The sequence below is a fragment of the Microcaecilia unicolor genome, chromosome 5, assembly GCF_901765095.1.
Source record: "Microcaecilia unicolor chromosome 5, aMicUni1.1, whole genome shotgun sequence".
Taxonomy (NCBI): Eukaryota; Metazoa; Chordata; class Amphibia; order Gymnophiona; family Siphonopidae; genus Microcaecilia; species Microcaecilia unicolor.
Genome location: NC_044035.1, coordinates 340,720,876 through 340,741,368, shown reverse-complemented (window position 1 = coordinate 340,741,368; position 20,493 = coordinate 340,720,876). Strand labels below are relative to the sequence as shown.

General features: G+C 46.3%; 1 protein-coding gene across 1 annotated transcript in view; it reads left to right on the top strand.

Annotated features, from left to right (window-relative positions):
- The window catches only part of PKD1L2 (polycystin 1 like 2), a 163,484-nt gene that overhangs the window by 11,535 nt on the left and 131,456 nt on the right, over positions 1–20,493 (top strand). Inside the window, 5 exon segments of the mRNA XM_030205061.1 lie at positions 5,743–5,910; positions 8,801–8,986; positions 10,235–10,345; positions 15,322–15,469; positions 18,690–18,919. Coding sequence (XP_030060921.1) covers positions 5,743–5,910; positions 8,801–8,986; positions 10,235–10,345; positions 15,322–15,469; positions 18,690–18,919 — 843 coding nt within the window.

Sequence of the window (20,493 nt, the reverse complement as noted above, 5' to 3'; positions counted from 1 at the left end):
ATGGGAATATGCAGGTACGCTTCCTTGATGTCCAAGGATGCCAGGTACTCCCCTGTCTTCACTGCCGCTATAACAGAGCGGAGAGTCTCCATGCGAAAGTGCCGCACTTTCAAGGCCCGATTGACCCCTTTGAGGTCGAGGATAGGCCGGACAGAACCTCCTTTCTTTGGTACCACAAAGTAAATGGAGTAACGCCCCTTGCCAAGCTGACTTTCTGGCACCGGAACGACCGCACCCAGGCGGATCAGATTGTCCAAAGTCTGCTGCACTGCCACAGCTTTGACCGGAGACTTGCAGGGAGAGAGTACAAACCCGTCTCTTAAGGGTCGGCAGAACTCTAGCTTGTAGCCGTCTCTGATGACTTCCAGCACCCAAGCGTCTGAAGTTATTGTGGTCCACTCGCCCAGAAACGAGGACAGCCGTCCTCCAATCTGCACTGGGGCGTGGACCAATACCCCGTCATTGGGTACGAGACCCTGGGGGAGGACCGGAGGGAGCACCTCCGGGACGGCGGTCTCTGCGAAAGGAATGCTGCTTGGGGGAGAAATTCCTCTTAAAGGAAGAGGGGGCAGAAGCACCCGACCTGCCCGGGCGGTACCGACGGGCTTCCTGAAACCGTCCTCTGGAGGTACCGGGACGAGCACTAGCCCGAGCCCTGACCTCCGGTAACTTCTTGCCCTTAGACGTGCCGAGATCAGTCACGATTTTGTCCAGCTCGACCCCAAAGAGCAGCTTGCCTTTAAAAGGCAATCTAGCCAGGCGGGATTTTGAGGCGTGGTCAGCAGACCAATGTTTCAGCCAAAGCCACCGCCGCGCAGAGACAGTCTGAGCCATGCCTTTAGCTGAGGCTCTCAAGACATCATACAGCAAGTCTGCCAAATAGGCTAAGCCCGATTCCAGGGCTGGCCAATCATCCCTCAAGGAATGATCCGAGGGGGAAGCCCGCTGCACCATAGTCAGGCACGCCCTGGCCACATAGGAGCCGCAAACTGAGGCCTGCAAACTTAAAGCAGCCGCCTCAAAGGACGACCTTAAGGCCGCCTCCAATCTCCTGTCTTGGGCGTCCTTTAGGGCCGTGCCACCTTCCACCGGCAATGCCGTTTCCTTAGTCACCGCAGTGATTAAAGAATCCACGGTAGGCCACAGATAGGCCTCACGTTCACTCACAGCCAAAGGATAGAGGCGGGACATAGCCCTAGCCACTTTAAGGCTCGCTTCTGGGACATCCCATTGAGCCGAAATTAAGGTGTGCATGGCATCATGCACGTGGAAGGTTCTAGGCGGGCGCTTCGTCCCCAGCATAATGGCAGAGCCAACAGGGGCTGAGGGAAAGACGTCCTCCGGAGAGGATATCTTCAAAGTGTCCATGGCCTGTAACAACAGGTTGGGCAAATCCTCCGGGCGAAAAAGCCGCGCTGCAGAGGGGTCATCCGCTCCATCCGAGCGGGGATCCGCCTCCTCCAAGGAATCCGCAAAGGACCGTTGGGAGACCTCAGACACGCTGCCCTCATCTACATCGGAGGAGACAAATTCCTCCAAGGCCTGGGAATCAACCCGAGGGCGTTTACCTCTGGGAACCTCAACCTCTTTACCAGAGGAGGGAGCGGGGGCAGCGTTGTGCATGAGGAAGGCCCGATGCAGCAGCAAAACAAACTCGGGGGAGAAACCCCCCAGACTGTGCACTTCCGCAGCCTGGGCAACAGCCCTAGGCGCGCTCGCAACAGCGGGGGAGAGACATGCTGCGCATCCAAAATGGCGTCCGGCGCGAAACTCCGCGAAGGAGCCACGCGGGAAGAACGGCTCTTAACTTTAGCCGCTTCTGTGCCGTCGCCCAAATTAAGGGCGTTCATGGCATTAATGTCTCCAACCTCAAGGGCGGCCCAAGAAGAAGCCGTCCGAGCCGCGTGGCCGGCCAAGATGGCGGAGGCGAGGAGCGGGGGATGGGCGTTTATGGCGGGAAAATCCGCCACGCCGGAGGAAGGACCGGGACATGCATCGGTCGCGAAACTGTCACCCACCAAGGGCGAATCCGGCTTGAAGACCCCCGCATCCCCTCTAGAAGCGCTCGAGCGACCCGGGGAGCGACCCTTTGCGCCCTCGCCCTCCGACACCATGTGCCACGAGGAGAAGAATCGGGGAACCCCCGCCCGCTATAAAAAGGTAAAATTACCTGCTGTCCGCTCCGAGTCGTAACGACCTGGTGTCTCAGTGAGTAGCTGCAATAGACGCTTAAATAAACGTCGAAATAAACGCCTTTAAGGCCGTTCAAAATTTTTTTTTTTTTTTAACGGAGCCAGCGGGAGGGGGGAGAAAAGGAGGGACCTGGCACCACCAGGTTTGCACTTGCTCAAAAGAGCCCTCAACCCCAGGCACTCAACAAAACCTAAAAATTAGGCTTGGAGGCCTAGCCAGAGCTGCTGCTGTGTGTGACCACCACCTGCTGAGATAGAGAACATACTGAGGAGTTTCCGGCAGCACATGACCATATATAGGGAGGCAAAAGTTTGCTCTCTATCTCCACCTGCTGGTAGATGGACACAACCCACCAGTCTATGGATTGATCAGCTTGATGATATGGAATTATAAGTTTCTTTGGGGCCTAACCGTGATCGACATCATGAGAAATTACAAAATCGTTTCATGAAAATAACGGAGTGGATGATTTTGAATAAACTTCAGTTAAATCCTTCAAAAACTGAACTTTTATGGATTCGCAGAGATATTTGTACCAACTTGCATCCGAGTTTGTCCTGGGACGGGGTAGTTCTCACAGCAAAAGACCAAGTCTTTAGGAGTAGATCTGGATTCTGCTTTGACCTTTGACAGTTATTTTTCTCGTGCTATCAGTACTTTTTCTATTTATGCCAACTTAGTAAAATTTGTTCTTACTTTTCTCAGTCTGACTTGGAGAAGTTTGTGTATGCCTACATCTGATCACAGATTGATTATTTTAATGCTGTGTTTCAGGGGTTACCATCAAAACAAATTCGGGAAATTATGACCATATTACACCAATCCTTGCTGCTTTACATTGGTTACCAGTTGAGAAACAATGTCAATTTAATTTGTTGGATCTTGTTTTTTAAAATGTTTGATGAGATGGCTCCTGGCTACTTTTTGTTGAAGGTGTTTAAATATGTTCCTAATCACCCATCGTGTTCCCAAGAAGAAAGACTTTTTGTCTTTCCACCAGTTAAATCTTGCCATCTTGAACGAGTACGTTCTTGTGCTTACTTCTTCTCACTTGTCTCTCTCTCTGGAACAAGCGTCCTTCTTTTTGTAGATTTGTGGATGACTTAATGGGGTTTAGGAGGCTATCAAAACTGTACTTTTTAACTAAATTTAATTTAGTATTTAAGTTCATTTAATTTTGTAGTCGGTAATTATTCTTTTATGTGCTGTGGGTTTTAAATAGTTTTATAGTTCGTGTTTTAGTTTGGTTTTTTTTTTTTGTCTTATTTTGTGAAATCGATTGTATGTGTTTCTTCGTAACCTGTTCTGTGCTTAATTTTGGAGCGCAGGCTAAATAAGGAAATAAACAAATACATAAATAAAACTATTCCTCATAAGCATCAAATTGGAAAAAGTCCTTTCTGAGCTATTTTCTTTCAGGCAACTGTAACTGGGTGATAATAAGAACAGTAATACGTTTTTTTCTGACTTCTTTGTAAACATTTTGGTAGCTGCAGTCATTGTTCCCTCTAAGTTGAGCGGGAGTCCTCCACCTACAGTCCCGCCAGTGGGGGGTGCTATCTCACTATCACATTTTCAATAGTGAGTGTCAGGCAAGCGCTGCAGGACTTCAGGGAACCTGCCTGTCGATTGAAAATATAATATTCACACACTGCCCCCCACTGGCAGCAAAGCAGTTGGAGGACTCCCACTCAGCTTACAGCAGGGGTTCTCAACCCAGTCCTCGGGACATACCTAGCCACTGCCAGTCAGATTTTCAGGATATCCACTGTGAATATGTATGAGATAAATTTGCATAGAATGGAGGTGGTGCATGCAAATTGAACTTTTGTGTATTCATTGTGAGTATCCTGAAAACCTGACTGGCTAGGTATGTCCCGAGGACTGGGTTGAGAACCCCTGCCTTAGAGGGAACAGTGGCTGCGGTATCTGAACTGTTGTTGCTAGGGCCATCCACCTTAGAGGAGGCTGCATACACATTTTTTTAAAGTAGAGTATGCTGGGATCCTAATTAGATGCAATTCCAATTTCTTACTATGTACTAGAATTTTCACTGGTTCTGATTATACACTCTGCCTGGCACTTTGCCTCACACAAGCTTTATAAATGCATTGTTACTAAATTTAATAGCACTAGAAACACAAATTATAACCCCACATCACCTCACGCAAGACGAGGATGTGCAAAAGAGGGCTCTTACTTCTCCATCTGTCGAGAGGCACAATCTGGACAGAAACATTTGGAAAAGATTGTCACATTTCCTAGGCAAATTTTGCTCTCTCCAACAGTTTGCCAAATATTCTCCTCTTCCTTTGTCCCTCTGTGTAGAGGTGCAGACCTCCCAATGGATTCAGTTAAAGTTTGGGGTTCCAGGAGACGGGAGATTTTTCTGTTTAGGACACAAAAGATTCCATCTATGTCTGGTCCATGTGGTTTGGTTCATCTGTGTGCTAGAGTCTTGCCACCCTGCCAAAATTCAGGGTCTGTCACTCCCCTCCCTCCTTAGATCATGATCAGAAATTGATCAGGGACGACAATGTCCAGATGGTGTCCACGTATAGATTCTGTGAGTGGAAATACTGGGGTATTGGTTACATCTTGTTATTGGTTTCCAGACAACCTGTTACGATATTAGCCCTGTTTACAGATGTGTCTGTTTAGACATTACACGATGTGATACCCGCAAGCGAGCCTTCTCCGGAGTAGTCCCCACACTCTTGAATGCACTGCCTGAAAGGCTCCGCTTAACACAAGACTACCTCTACTTCAGGAAGCAGGTGAAAGCTTGGCTCTTCAACCAGGCCTTTAATGGAAGAAGTAACTAACTTGTTAGTCTCACTCATACACACAAGGATTGACTCGGGCTGCACATACTGCAGCAGGACATGTATATCCACTCCTAACCTAGCTGAGATCATATTTAACCATCTCTCTGATCTCATGTACAACTTCCTTTCAATCAATCACCTTACTTTCTAACTGTTCTTACTCTCTTACCTATCTATATGTTTCATCTTTGCTTTACCCTTCATTATCAATCAAAATGTTCTATTACGTATTGTGTTGACATTGTAAGTAGTGTACTATGCCATACTTTGTATTGTTATTGGAATATTTTTACTGCTGTAATTGCCTATTGCTCATGTTTGATCTATTGTTACTGTACAGCGCCTTGAGTGAATTCCTTCAAAAAGGCGGTAAATAAATCCTAATAAATAAATAGATAGAGTCCTGCATGAAGGTAGGGATGCAGGATCACTGTAATGCCCCACATTCATACCTGGTTCTTCTGTCATTATTATCTCAGTAAGCATACCAGTACTCACAACAGAAGAACCATCAACAGCTGTTCTGGAGAAATCTCTGGAATTCTCTCGGGGATCCTAGTACACCCTTAGTGGGCAAGATCACATCTAATCCCATCACAGCAGTGATGGAATCGTACTGTTTCCCTGAGCTGGTGTAATGGTCTTATCTAGCTATGACGCAAAGGGGTCTTACACCGGAGGAAATAAGTATTTCAATGAACATGCATGTTTCTTCTTGCAGGATCCGTGGCTTGGTTGGATAGCTCCAATGTATCTTACAGCAACTGGCCTAATGGTGACCCTCCAGCTGCCACCTCAGCCAAGTGCGGCTACATTCTAAAGAATTCTGGCTATCACTGGGGAGGCACCGAGAACTGCAGTCAGGAGTTTTATTTCATCTGTGAGTTTGGTAAGTTCATGTGTGTTGGCCTTGTATTGCTGTTTAGGAACATGAGGACAGTTGATATGAGGTTCAGGGGGAGGGGTGAGAAAGACTCAGGAATAACACAGGAAAGAGGAAAAAAAGAATGGTTAGTGGATGGAGGGACACATCCCACAACATTTTAAAGGTGAATTTGGGAAAATCCACATGCCGTTATTATTCCTGGGGCAAGCAGCATGAAATCTGGGATCCTGCCAGGTACTTGTGTCCTGGTTTGGCCACTGTTGGAACCAGGATACAGAGCTTCATATACCTTCAGTCTGACCCAGTACAGCGATGCTTATGTAATTACGTAAAGCAGCTGATGGTGTCAAAACCAATAGCAAAATTCAAGACAGCCTAGATAAAAGCAGAGGTCAAGAGTTATCAATGGCACTACATTGGGTAGAATCTGAAATATCCGAGAGATGGGGGGTTGATGTTTTTATCTATTTAAAAATAGCAAAAAAACCTCATGGTCCTGAATATAAAGAGAAAACACAGACTGCTCTTCTGTAAAAAGATGAATGAGAAAGATTTCCAGGATGAACTGGGGCCAAACTGAAAGGTCAGACATCTAGAGAGCAAATAGGGGTGACAGTAGATTGACACCCCAGAACAATTTATCATCTATACTCATTTTGGTTGGATTTTCTACCCCTCCATATGACACGTTTCAGAACGTGTTCTGGAAGAAAGACAGGAGACAGAAAGTATTATAGAGATTCTTAAATATATCCGTGCCATTAATGTACAGGAGGCAAGTTATTTCAAATGAAAGAAAACTCTGGAATGAGAGGGCATAGGATGAAGTTAAAAGGTTGTAGGCTCAGGAGTAATGTAAGGAAATACTTATCTACAGGAAGGGTGGTGAATAAGTGGATTGGCCTACCAGTGGAGGTGGTGGAGATAAAGACTGTATCAGAATTCAGGAAAACATGGTGAGACAAGTATGTGGGATCTCTTAGGAAGAGGAGGAAATAGTGGATGGGTAGACTGGATGAGCTGTTTGGCCTTTATCTGCTGTTATGTTTCTACGTTTCTATCAGACTACACGATTCTCCTCTTAGTTTTCAAAATTAGGAATACCAGCCCCCTGCTCTTCCTAGCTCACCTCCTAATACCATATTCCCTTTCTAGAGCCCTTCGCTCATCACAACAAAACCTGTTAGTTATTCCCTCTTTTAGGCAGATAACATATGACACTACATGTTACTCGATCTTTTCAGTTGTTGGCCCTATCTTTTGGAACATGCTTCCTTCTTATCTACATCACCAGGACTCACTACAGAACTTTGAATCCCAGTTAAAAACATACCTTTTGGCAGATGCTTACACTTAGATATGCGGAGTCACTTCCGATGTGGGGTCTGCCGGGCACAGTTACTGCTTCTCTCCCTTCCTGACTCACTTTCTTCCTCTCCTCTTTCTAATCATATATTGTAGTTCATTATATCATGTCCCGTCCTCTCTTTCTGTCCCTCCTCCTTCCTCGTGTCACTCTACCTATCTATGTACCTTCCATTTTAACATTGTAAACCACATAGGTGGTCCTCCTAAAGTTCTGAATAAACTTGGAAACTTGGACTGGAGCCACTTACTCTGAAACTTTTCTCTGTGCTATGTATGTAATTCAAAATGTCTTGGAAGACAATGCATGTGTGCTGTTCTAGGCTAGGTGAAGTCACAAAGCTTCAACAGCCAGCTAAACTATTCCCAAGCAACAGGGGCGTATCTGCGTGGGGCCACAGGGGCCTGGGCCCCCGCAGATTTCGCCCTGGCCCCCCTCCCCGCCGTCAACCCTCCCCTGCTGCTTACTTTTGCTGGCGGGGGGCCCCAACCCCCGCCAGCCGAGGTCCGACCCGCAATCTCCGTTTTTCGTCTTCCTCCGTGGCCATGCTTCCAGGAAGTAACGCTGCAGTGCTGATTCGTTGAATCCAGTTCGGCGTCTGACGTCAGACGTCGAACTGGATTCAACGAATCAGCACTGCAGCGTTACTTCCTGGAAGCATGGCCACGGAGGAAGACGAAAAACGGAGATTGCGGGTCGGACCTCGGCTGGCGGGGGTTGGGGCCCCCTGCCAGCAAAAGTAAGCAGCGGGGGAGGGTTGACGGCGGGGAGGGGGTGGAGAGAGGCGGCGGCGGCGGGGGGGGGGGGGAGAGGGAGGCAAAAATGTGCCCCCCCCCCTCTGGCTCTGGCCCCCCCTACCGCCGGATTCCAGATACGCCCCTGCCAAGCAAAACCTTTACCAGTAGACTCTCTATTCTTAATCCAACTCTTCTTTAATGTAGCAATCATAGCAAACAAAGTTTCTTGAACAGAATTGTTGCCTTCTGCACATAGAGTCTGTATCTAGCCACCTCAGAGGCAAGGAGATGGCCAGAACCTCAGCCATACTGAGAGGTAAAGCTCTGGTACTCTGAGAAAATAATCTGGGAAATGCCTTGGGAAAATGTGGACTTGGGCAGATGCCTTGGGAAAAGTAGTGAAGAAATTTGATGGAATCACAGTAGATTCAGGAGGGGTCAGCCCCTAGGACTGATGCTGATCAGAAAGGCATGCAAGGAAGACTGGGACACACTCACACAGACCCCAAGGGCAGAGAGGTAGGGCTGGCCCTAGTTCAGAGCTAACAGCCAACAGGGAAAGCTCATAAGGAGTCAATCACAGGATACTGCAAACTTTAAGGAGGGGGGGGGGGGGGGTGCCCCAGTACACAGTGCTATCTTTTACACAGACAATGCAATTGAATATAAATTATACTCATACAAAATATACATAACAATACACCCTGCTTCCATGAACATGGGGACAGAACCACATGTATCTTTCGTAATATAAGTTCGACAGTAAGACTGCTCTGTTTCTACACCTTAGAATCTGGTCATGCCATTGCCTGCGATTATTACAATGCCACTGCCCAGTGTGAATCTGGACAAGTCATTCAGATCAGTGACAGCTTTTATGGCCGCAAGACCCCTCACTTCTGTACCCTGGAGATCACGTCAGAGCAAGAGTCAATGGAAGAGTGCAGTTGGGTCGACGTTAAAGACCAAGTTGCAGGTACAAAATTTGATGTTAACCAATGGATGTGCTCCTTGATGTTATTTGTAGAACTGTATAACGTTGACTTGACTGTAAACTCCAAGGAGTAAGGACTGTCCACTGTGTGTCTCTGTACAGGGCAGTGTTCATCTGAGTCGTGCTACAAAAATCACAGTGATGACATTTATTTTATTTATTCATTTTTTAAAAATTATGTTCCGCACTAACCACAGTTCTAGGCAGATTGTATTTTAAACATATGTGGAGGGGTATTTTTGGTATGACGTCCAAATAGTGAAATAGACGTTTACAGGAAAACATTTTAAAATGTGAGTCCGTAACGGAAGAAATAAATAAACATGGTCCTATATTCGAAAATACACAAGAAAAACATGTAGAAAGAGGACGTGCTGCAAATGGCATAGATGTTTTCAGACAAATGTCTCCGCCAATCGGAAATACACTACGCAAAATGTGCAATGGCGGTACTGGTCCCCGTGTCGAGAAAACGTCTACAGCAATGGCAGCACGTTCCCTCCACGTGACAAATATGCATATATACCTCTTGCACATGGAGGAACGTTCCTTAGTGTGCCTGGTCATGTCTCTGTGCAGGGCAGTGGCGTAGCTAGGTGGGACCACGGGGGCCTGGGCCCCCCCAAATTACCTCTGGGCCCATGGTATTGCTGGCGAGGGTACCCAACCCCTGTCAGCTGAAGCCTTGTCCAGTTCTGCTCTTGTGGCGCCGAGTTGCCTGCCCTGCTCTCTCTTCCCTCTCACGTCCTGTGAAATTGTTTCACATAAAGGAGTGTGCAGAATGTGAGGAGGAAGAGAGAGCAGGGCAGGGAATGCGGCGGCACCGGAGACCCCTGCCAGCCAAGGTACTTTGCTGCAGCAGTGGGTGGGGAGCGAGGCGATGGGGGGGTGGCTGGTGGTGGTGCGGCAGACTAAAATGTGCCCCCCCACCTCGGCTCTGGCCCCCTCCCACAGCGAGGTCTGACTATGCCCCTGGTGCAGGGAACCTAACTTTTCAGTGCCAGAGACAGAGCTCAGACAGATTCCTTGGGCATCTCCTCACCACCTGAGAGGCTGGGGTGCCCCCAAGAATTGACAGAGGAATATCTGGCCCAAGGTTTCATCTCAGGAAAGGCCCCAGTCACATATGCCCATGTCATAGAAACCTCAATGAGCAGGGATAGGAAGAAACATGATATTGGATTTAGAGAATAAATTGTAAATTCAAGTGAAACTTGTCCTCTTTTCAAGGTCAGTGTCATGGGCTCCAGGCATGCCAGGTGGCAGCAGATGCAGCTCTATTTGGTGATCCTTGTCCAACCCTGGGGAGTTACTTATCTATTACATACCAGTGCATGGAAGGTAAGCAGAATCTCTCAAGTGACCTATCAAGCATTACAAAGCATAAGAAGAAATGCAAAACGTAAATCCCATCTCAACTTCTGGCCTAACGTGCTGTCAACACTGGATTGTAAACCGCTAAGAATATTATGATTAGCGGTATGGAAGAATTTTAATACATAAATACGTGAGGAATTAAAATTTCCAAGAAATCTCATGAAACCAGATTTTCTTTAGCTTTTAAATTTTTTATTTATAACCATTTAAATTTTTACAAGCGATAAAACAACTTGCCAGAAATACAGAGAAGGTAATATATAGGAATTATTTCAATCAGGTAATTCTATTCTCTTCCTTAGACCAGTAATAAGGGAGAGTGAAACAAGACAAGGAGATCAATTAAACAGTAAACAGAAAAAAAAACCGTGGTATTCCTCTTTAGCTTTTCAAAAAATCAAATCAAATAAATATATTGCACTCATGTTAGAGCTTTAACCTGAAAAATGTCTCCTTTTGTTTCATGATTTTCTTTTCTGCACAGGCAGGTCGCAGGTGTCCCAAATTTGAACTCATGGTCCCGTAGACTGCTACATTTTGAGGATATCCACAATGACAACGCAGGAAATCAATTTACATATACCCCAGATTTCTGAGTCGTGCAAATATATCTTGCAAGTCATGGCCTACAAATGGGTTAGTTTTTGGACAAAAGCAGAAAAACACAGGAGCAAAACTTCTACATGCATACAATGAGAGTCCAAGAAAGAGCAGAGGATGAAAGAAATGACGATCAGCCGTGGGGATGAGGCCTTCAAATTTTTATTAAAAGCACCAGTGGAATCGGACCTGACACAGTTTGTTTGATGTTCTGCGATGGCGTCTCCAGCGCTTTCACTTCAGATACACTGTGTACCGAGTTCACCGGAAAGCTGCGTCCAGTTTTCTTTCTGCACCAGAAATACTTCTTTCAGCTTGATACTAGTCTAGAGTTATACCTGTGACCCCTGAGGCACCGAAACACAGGCCATGTCGGGTCCGATTCCACTGGTGCTTTTAATAAAGATTTGAAGACCTCATCCCCATGGCTGATCATCATTTGTTTCATCCTCTATTCTTTCTTAAACTCTTAGTTTTGGACATACCATGAGGGGAATAAACTTCACCCCTATGCTACTACTTGCATCGTAGCAAAGAAAACCTTGCTGGAGGATGTGGTAACGGCAGTCAGCGTAACTGGGTTTTAAAAAGGTTTGGACAAGTTCCTAGAGGAAAAGTCCATAATCCGTTATTGAGATGGATATGGGGGAAGGCCACTGCTTGGCCAGAGATCGATGGCATGGAATGTTGCTATTCTTTGAGGTTCTACATGGAATGTTGCTACTCTGAGATTCTGCATGGAATCTCGTTACTCTTTAAGATTCCAGAATCTTGCTATTCTTTGGGGTACTACACAGAATGTTTGTTACTAGTTGGGGTTCTGCCAGTTACTTGTGACCTGGATTGGCCATTGTTAGAAGCAGAATACTGGGCTAGATGGACCATTGGTCTGACCCAGTATGGCTATTATATTCTTACTAGTAAAAAAGGCCCGTTTCCGAAACCAATGAAACGGGCGCTAGCATGTGGCTTTTGTGTGTGTGTGTGTGTGTGTGTATGTGTCACAGAGTTATTTTGTGTGTGTGTGTGTGTGTGTGAGTGAGTGAGTGTTTCTTCCCCCCCCCCCCCCCCCCCCCGGTCTATTTTTGCACATACCCACAGCAGGAATATTCTTCTCTCGTTCCAGCGGTGGTTCTATGCTCTCCGTGCTGCACAGATAATGAGCCATTCTGCTGGGGAATGCTTCTCCCTTATTGTCACGTAGTTTCCTCTGATTGGTCCGTCTTACATTGCCTAGTGTTGCCTGGGAACAGTGTTGTGATGGTCCTTTGTGTTTCAGAATGTTGAGGTTGTTTTTTCTGATTGGTCCGTCATGCGAGGGCGGGGCAGAGAGACATGGTCAGTGTTGTGGCTTCACCACCATGAATCCATGAACCCTTCAGGGAGTGACTGAGTGACTTCAGAACGTTGTCTTCAGAACGTTGAGGGTGAGTTTTATTATAGTAGATGTTAAACCTCCTTCAGGATTACATAAATTGTAATATATACGGGCAATAGATCAAGGTGACTTGGAAATTCTTTTTAATCAGACCAATTTCTATATCATTCTGCCACATTCTCTTGGTCTCTGATCTGGATTGGTCACTGTTGGAAGTAGGATATTGGGCTAAATGGACCATTGTTCTGACCCTGTATGGCTATTCTTATGTTCTTATGTTTTGATGCACTATTAATTCCCAGCTTCTTTGGGTTCTATCTGAATGATTTATCTTGGTATCTCTCCTTTCTATTTTCCTCATGTCTGCAAAGCTTTTGTACTTCTGCTGTTACTTTCAATTTATTGTTGGACGATATAGATTTAAGATCATCTTCTGTTAATGCAGCATGCATCCGCAAGGTTTTGGATTTCCTCATTAGTTTTGGTGATCTCGATCTATTGAGGTTCTCATCTACCAATGACACCTCTGCCGTTTTTAAAATATTTTCCTCTATATGTTCATTTTCCAAGGAGTAGTTATCTTTCTCATATTCTTCTGGCCTTTTGACTTTGTTGGTAGGACTCTCTGAGGAATGACTTTTACTGCACAGTACTTTATCTGATTTATTACTGTGGTATCAATAGATGATCCCTGGCTTTATACAGGTTTTGGCCATATTAATCTCACTTATCAAGATTTTTACTTTAGGTGTTAAATACAACTTAGATAGTCTTTTCATCTCCCAGATCTCGGCATATGTATCTGTGAAGAAACAGTGTGTTTTAAGCATGTAAAATGTATTGGAAATTTTCCTGCATTATGTTCTGAAGTGTATTTCTCCTGTTTGGCCAGCAGATGGTGCATGTTTATGCATAAAGCTATTACAGAGGACTGACTTGTCTTTATTGGGCACACAGATAATAAGAAGTATCTGTAGTGATGTAACCAGTTTTTATTTGAAACTTGACTGTTCTGGGCTCTGATTGCAATGGAGTTTTGAAAATTACCCAGTTGTGCTGACTGTTGCTTCAGTCTTAGCCAGGAAGAAAGAGAGAGAGGCTTAGTGAATTATATGTCTTGATCTTCCTAGGTACTGTTTAGCCAGTATGCAAATGTTTAGTTAGTTTTCTAATTGATCCATTTTTCAGTTGCTTGTTACTGTTTGCTATTTGCACATTTTTGTTCATTGTTCCAGTGTGAGAATAAACACATTTGTTTGTTCTGCCTGTCTGGACTGATAAAGCATCCTGGTGGTTTGTGTGTTGGGTCTGTGAGTGCTTTCTGGGAACTGAGGGATCACTGGGAGTGTGGCCTCCAGTAACCTAGAAATCTCTGGGGATAATTTGAGAGCGGGAAACTCACCCAGAGGTGGTTGTGACCCAGTCAGTGAGAGGAGGATGCTAGTGTAGAGCACGTGGCAGGTGCGGGCGGACCTGAGCTGTGCTGGGGATAGACCCTCTAAGTGCCCGCGGGGTAACCCCAGGCGGGTAGCTAGGCGTTTCGTGACAGTATCCATCTCCACCACAGCACTAGTCATTGTGAATATCCTGAAAACCAGGTACTGTCACCAGGACAGTTTTGGAAGCCTTGGAGTAATATAAGGGGATGGTATAGATGATAATGTTTCAAGATACATCAGGAACTAGAATTGTCTAGCAATTTCTCACTCTTGTGAATTCTGGTTTATTTTATTGTGTTCCTAGGTTACATTCAGAGGTAGGGTGATCATAGCTCCACGGCAAAATGGCCAAGCTCAGCCAGTCCTCACTCTGCTCCTAGTGCAACGATGGACTTATAGTTCCCATTTCAAAGTGTAGCTTTTCCGAGAAGTGAGGATGCTGTCTTGCCCATTCTCCTGGAAGCTGGCTGTTACTCGTTCCACTAGAAAAGGTGATTTACTTTCCATGCTTTGTGTTCACCTCTGAGGAGAAACAAATGTTTTATTCAAACATTTAAGAAAAGTGACTGCTAACAATGAATGGGCAAAGGCAAAAAAAAAAAAAAATACAGAGTTAATTTTCAGCAGCAGTGTCTGGGAAGGAGGAGGAGGAGTGGCCTAGTGGTTAGGATGGTGGACTTTGGTCCTGGGAAACTGAGGAACTGAGTTCAATTCCCACTTCAGGCACAGGCAGCTCCTTGTGACTCTGGGCAAGTCACTTAACCCTCCATGTAAGCCGCATTGAGCCTGCCATGAGTGGGAAAGCGCAGGGTACAAATGTAACAAAAATAAAATAGATACTATTGGAGATTCTACATGGAATGTTGCCACTATTGGAGATTCTACATGGAATGTTGCTATTCCACTAGCAACATTCCATGTAGAAGCCTGCACAGCCACATTGGTGATCTGCAAGGGTTGACTTCTACATGGAATGTTGCTAGTGGAATAGCAACATTCCATGTAGAATCTCCAATAGTGGCAACATTCCATGTAGAATCTCAAATAGTAGCAACAGTGGAGGAGTGGCCTAGTGGTTAGGGTGGTGGACTTTGGTCCTGGGGAACTGAGGAACTGAGTTCGATTCCCACTTCAGGCACAGGCAGCTCCTTGTGACTCTGGGCAAGTCACTTAACCCTCCATTGCCCCATGTAAGCCGCATTGAGCCTGCCATGAGCGGGAAAGCACGGGGTACAAATGTAACAAAAATAAAATAAATCATCTGGAGAGCAGCAATAACCTGCAGTGCCACTAATCTGGATAATATGGGGGGGGGGGGGGGGTCAGTGACCCATCCGGATATTTGCAATCAGCACTGAATATCCAGGAATATTTTAAAATGCCAATGATCACGGAGTTTAAATAATGACCTGATTAGAAACACACCCATATAATATATCTTCATTGTCAGGCAGACCTACCTACCTTCCTTCCTGGAACAAGTCTTTTTGACAAATAACCCAGTTCTAAACTCTGTTTTACAGGCTTACAGCTGACTGTAATGGATCAGTGTTTGGTATCTGAAAATGTAACAATCTCTTTGAAATGGCTGCTCACCCCTTATTCCGGAAATCTGTCCTGTACAATCAGTACAGGAGACGGAAACACAATAGATCCCTATCACCCACAAAAGTAAGTAAAAAAAACCCCCTTTTTTTGTAGCTGCTACTTAGAGGGTCTGCTTCTTTCTGGTATGCTATTTGCACATTTTTGTTCATTGTTCCAGTGTGTGAATAAACACAATTGTTTGTTCTGCCTGTCTGGACTGATGAATCATCCTGGTGGTTTGTGTATTGGGTCTGTGAGTGCTTTCTGGGAACCCCTCAGCCTGTTGGATTTTCAGGATATCAATAATTACTATGCAGAAGATAAACTTACAGATACCAGAGGCACGGTGTATGCAAATATACCATCAATTATATACCTTCTAAATATGCTGAAAAGCCAACTCATGTGGGAAGGGCTGGTGTTAAATATATTGAGGCCCAGGACAGAAACTTGGGAGAGGCCACAAAACCCACCAGCAGACTACTTCTTCAGTTTTAAGCAGGCTTAGGGGCCCCTTGCAGCATGGGGACCCAGGGCAATTGCTCGGTTTGCACTCCCCCCCCCAAAAATGCCGGTCCTGCCTGTGGACCAGGACAGGCTTGGGAAGCCCTATTGTAGAGACCAATCTGAATGAAAAAGCACGTGCGCAATCGGAACTACCTACTGGCTGATTTATATGAAGAATGCATAGTACCAGAATATAAGTATAACGGACATCCAGTTCTGTTGCATCATCCCTCCTGTTCATGTTTTCGAGCCGCCTTGAAGGCCCACCTCTTCTCTACAGCCTTCTCCAAGATGGTGGGATGATTGAGTGGTTGGCGATGCCTCTTTTTCTCTCCTTTTCTTCAGATCCTTTATTGTTTCCCCTTTCCTGTCTATACTTGTAGTTCCTTTCCACTTCTAGTTTATTGAGTTTCATTGTTAACCACTTTGGTTGTCTGAGAAAGGTGGTATATTATGTAAATAAACATCCCTCTTCTACGGGATTCCTTCTTCAACATGGGCCAGACTTAAGCAGCAAGAAGAGGGGAGAAGTGCTTCTGTGTATGAAAGAAAAGCGAGATTTGGGGGTGATTGTGTCTTAAGACCTTAAGGTGGCCAAACAGGTAGATAAGGCGATGGTCAAAGCCAGAAGGATGCTTGGGTGCATAAGGATAGGGATGACCAGCAAGAAAAAGAAGGTGATAGCACCCTTGTACAAGTCTCTGGTGAGGCCCCATTTAGAAAGTGCAATTCTGGAGACCACACTTATGGAAAAATATAAACAGGATGGAGTCGGTCCAGAGGGCGGCTACCAAATTGGTAAACGGTCTCTGTCATAAAACATATAGGGACAGGCTTATGGACCTCAATATGTATATGCTGGGAGAGAAGGGATATGATAGAGATGTTTAAATAACTCCGTGGCACTAATGTGCAGGAGGTGAACCTTTCCCAAATGAAGGAAAACTCTGGAATGAGAGGGTATAGGATGAAGTTAAGAGGAAATAGGCTTAGGAGGAATCTAAGAAAATACTCTTTCACGGAAAGGGTGGTGGATGCATGCAGTAGCCTCCCGGTGGAGGTCGTGGAGATGAAAACTGTGTCAGAATTTAAGAAAGCATGGGATAGGCACGTGGGATCCCTTAGGAAAGGAGGAGTTAGTGGGTACTGAAGAATGGCAGACTGGTTGACAAATTTGCAGTGGCGTACCAAGGGGGGGGGGCGGTGGGGGCGGTCCACCCCGGGTGCACGCCGCTGGGGGGGTGCCGCGGCACGCACCTGTGGGCTTCGACTTCGCTAACTTCGCTCATTTGCTGCAGCTCCCTCTGCCCGGAACAGGTTACTTCCTGTTCTGGGGCAGAGGGAGCTGCAGTGAACGAGCGAAGTTAGCGAAGTCGGAGCCCACAGGCGCGTGCCGCGGCACCCCCCCCCCCCAGCAGCGTGCACCCGGGGGGGGGGGGTCATTTCGCCGGGGGGGGGGGGGGAAGGTGTCATTTCACGAGGGGGGGGCGCTGCACCCGGGGGGGGGGGGCGCATTGGCGATCTGCCCCGGGTGCCATCCAGGCTAGGAACGCCACTGCAAATTTGGCCTTTATCTGCTGTCATATTTTTATGTTTCTATCTTAAATCGCCTGTGCAGGACTGTTCACTGATTCAGCGCAGTGACGTAGCCACATGGAGGGGCCTCGGAGGCCCACCTCCCACTTTGGGATCAGGCCCCCTCCAAACCTGCACTGCACCCGTTAAATGGTTGGTGGGAATGGGCTGTCTTTTAAGCTGTTTTCCCAATAAAAACCATTTGGTACCTCCTTGGATCTACCTCGCCTTTTTTTTAATTACATTTTGAACCCCGCGCTTTCCCACTCATGGCAGGCTCAATGCGGCTTACATGGGGCAATGGAGGGTTAAGTGACTTGCCCAGAGTCACAAGGAACTGCCTGTGCCGGGAATCAAACTCAGTTCCTCAGGACCAAAGTCCACCACCCTAACCACTAGGCCACTCCTCCCCTAGCTTGATGCCAAAGCCCTGCCAGCAAAGAAATTCACTGCCACCCTGCTCCCCTCCTCCTCGCGCTGCTGCAGTAACCCAAAAGTCAGTGAGGTGCCTTCAGCCATGACGCTAGGACTCCTTCAGCATGCTTAGCTCACACAAGAACTGTCGGCAGTTGGAGGCATCCCGCTGACTTCCAGGTTACTGCAGCAACCCGAGAAGGAGGGAAGCAGTTCAATAGCGAATTTCTTTGACTGATTGAGCTTCTGCATTCCTGCCAGCAAAGGTATTATTTTTAACACACTGGGGGTGGAGGAGGGAATATGTTGCCCTCTCAGTCTACCTCTGGGGCCCCCTCCCAAAATCGAAGGGTTGGCTATGCCCCTGATTCAGCGGCACTTAATTGGTTAATGCCACTGAGTATCACTACCGACTGCTAAACTGAAAGCCGGCTATTTTGCGGGCAGTCCGGGGATTGAGTCAGCATTTGTGTGGTTAAGTGGCGATATTCAGCATTTAACCATCTAAGTTAAGCAGCCAAATCAGACCGCATAAAGCACAGTCCTATCCTTATGCAGTGTCATTTAGGCTGTTAAATGCTGAATATCACACTTCACTGCGTAAGAGGTAGCTGGCCACAAAACTCAGGATATTCAATGCCGGTGCCTGGACATAGTCTGCCATTGAATATCTGGGGATAACACCAGCAGCAGATTAAAAAAATCCTCTCCGCCATCGGCTGAATATCTACCCCATGGTCAACAGTATCTGAAAGGCAGCAAAATGCACCAGTGATAATGATTGTATGTGTTTCGGTTGCTTCTACAGCTTATCAGGCAGTGTGAACCATAAGTTCAGCAGCCCTGGGCAATTCACAGTTTTTGTGGAATGTACAACCAGCGAGTGGCACGTGGCAGCACAGAAGACGGTGACCGTTCAGGGGAACATGGACAAGGTTGACGTCGTTGGCTGCTACAACACACACGAGTTCCAGGACAGTGCTCGCTGCAGGACGCTCTACGGAGAAACCCTGTGGATACAGGTAGCACTCAACGGAGGTAAGAGGCATCCCTACATTTCCAAAATCCACCCAGAGGTGAAGCTATATGTACCCCAAATTTCAGATCCAAGATGGCATTCTGTTGCAATCCAGACTGAAAGAGAATAAAAAATTGATTATCTTTTGACCCTTCTCTGTCCAGAACATTAAACATAATAATAATCAAAGGTACAGAAAAGGTTGAGTACACCTACCAGGTGCTTTTCACTCTCTGTCCCCTCAAGGCACCTATAGAATATACTAAATCCTTTAGGGCTCAATTTACCAAGCTTCAGAACATAAAAATGATCACTGAACTTGGAAGTTTCTTAAGGTGCACTTTGACTGGGGAAGGTCTCTAGTGATGTCCATGGTTGCAAAACTTGTGGCCTTTAGAGATGGGCCAATGGATGGAGATAGAGACAGGGCTTTTTTGAGGGGGTACTTGGGGGTACTGAGTACCGGCACCTTTTCCATTGTCTGCTAGAATTGACCCATTGTCCCCAAGTTTTAATGAAAGAGCTCAGGCTCTACACACCAATTCTGCCTTGTCATAGGTTCTGTGACTGGTTGTAGGGGGCCTGGCTATTGTGGGGAAGGTCCCTCAGTGATTACCCCCACCCCTGAAGGGTGGCCTAGCATTTGAGTACCGGCACCTTTTTTGCTAGAAAAAGTGCACTGGATACAGACGAACAGAGGGCTAGACATCCACATTAGAGAATGACACAGGGACAAAGTTTGTTCCCATCCCCATGGATTCTGTCTCCTTCTTCGCCCTGTCCCCGCAGGTTCTGTCTCCATCTCCGTCCCGTCACCGCAGGCCCTGTCTCCGTTCCCGCCCCGTCCCTGCAAATTCTGTCTCCGTCCCCACTCCATTCCCATGGGCTCTGTCCTCATCTGCAGAAGCCTTGAACAATTATGATTTTATATTTAAATCTTTTTATTAAAATATAAAAAGGAACAATATGCTGTGCAACTATTGTGTATAAATTACAAATAGACAACAATAATAACAGTAAGCAGCTATAATAACCCTCCTCATCACCACCCTCTACCCTTCCAACCCCAACAATAGCTGGCTTTTACTACCCCAAGGAATCCTAATCCACCCTTTTAAAATGTCCAGGGGTACAAAATACAACCCGTTCTGTATCCCCTAGAGGGGAGAAATATGCCCTATGAAGCACTGTTATGATTTTTTAATCTGTGGACGAATAAGAAAGTCATCAACAATCTCAGGATTCAGTCTAGCTCTCCTGTCTTCCACAGTCCCTTCTGCAATAGAAGGTGTCTTCTTAGAAGATGTGCTGGTAGCAGGATGTACATGATCCCACCTGCAAATTTTGCTAGTTGTGGCCAGCATGTTTGCTTGTTTTTCCAAAAAAATCAAAATATCGTTGTAGGCATCACTCAAACATAAATAACAGTCCAGTTCATTAACAGGCTTCAAAGTAGAAAATGACATAGGGACAAAGTTTGTCCCTGTCCTTGTGGGCTCTGTCCCCATCCCCACCCATGGGATCTGTCCCTGCCCCGTCCCTGCAAGCTCTGTCCCCGTCCCCATCCCCACAGTTACTGCAGGTCCCCTTCCCG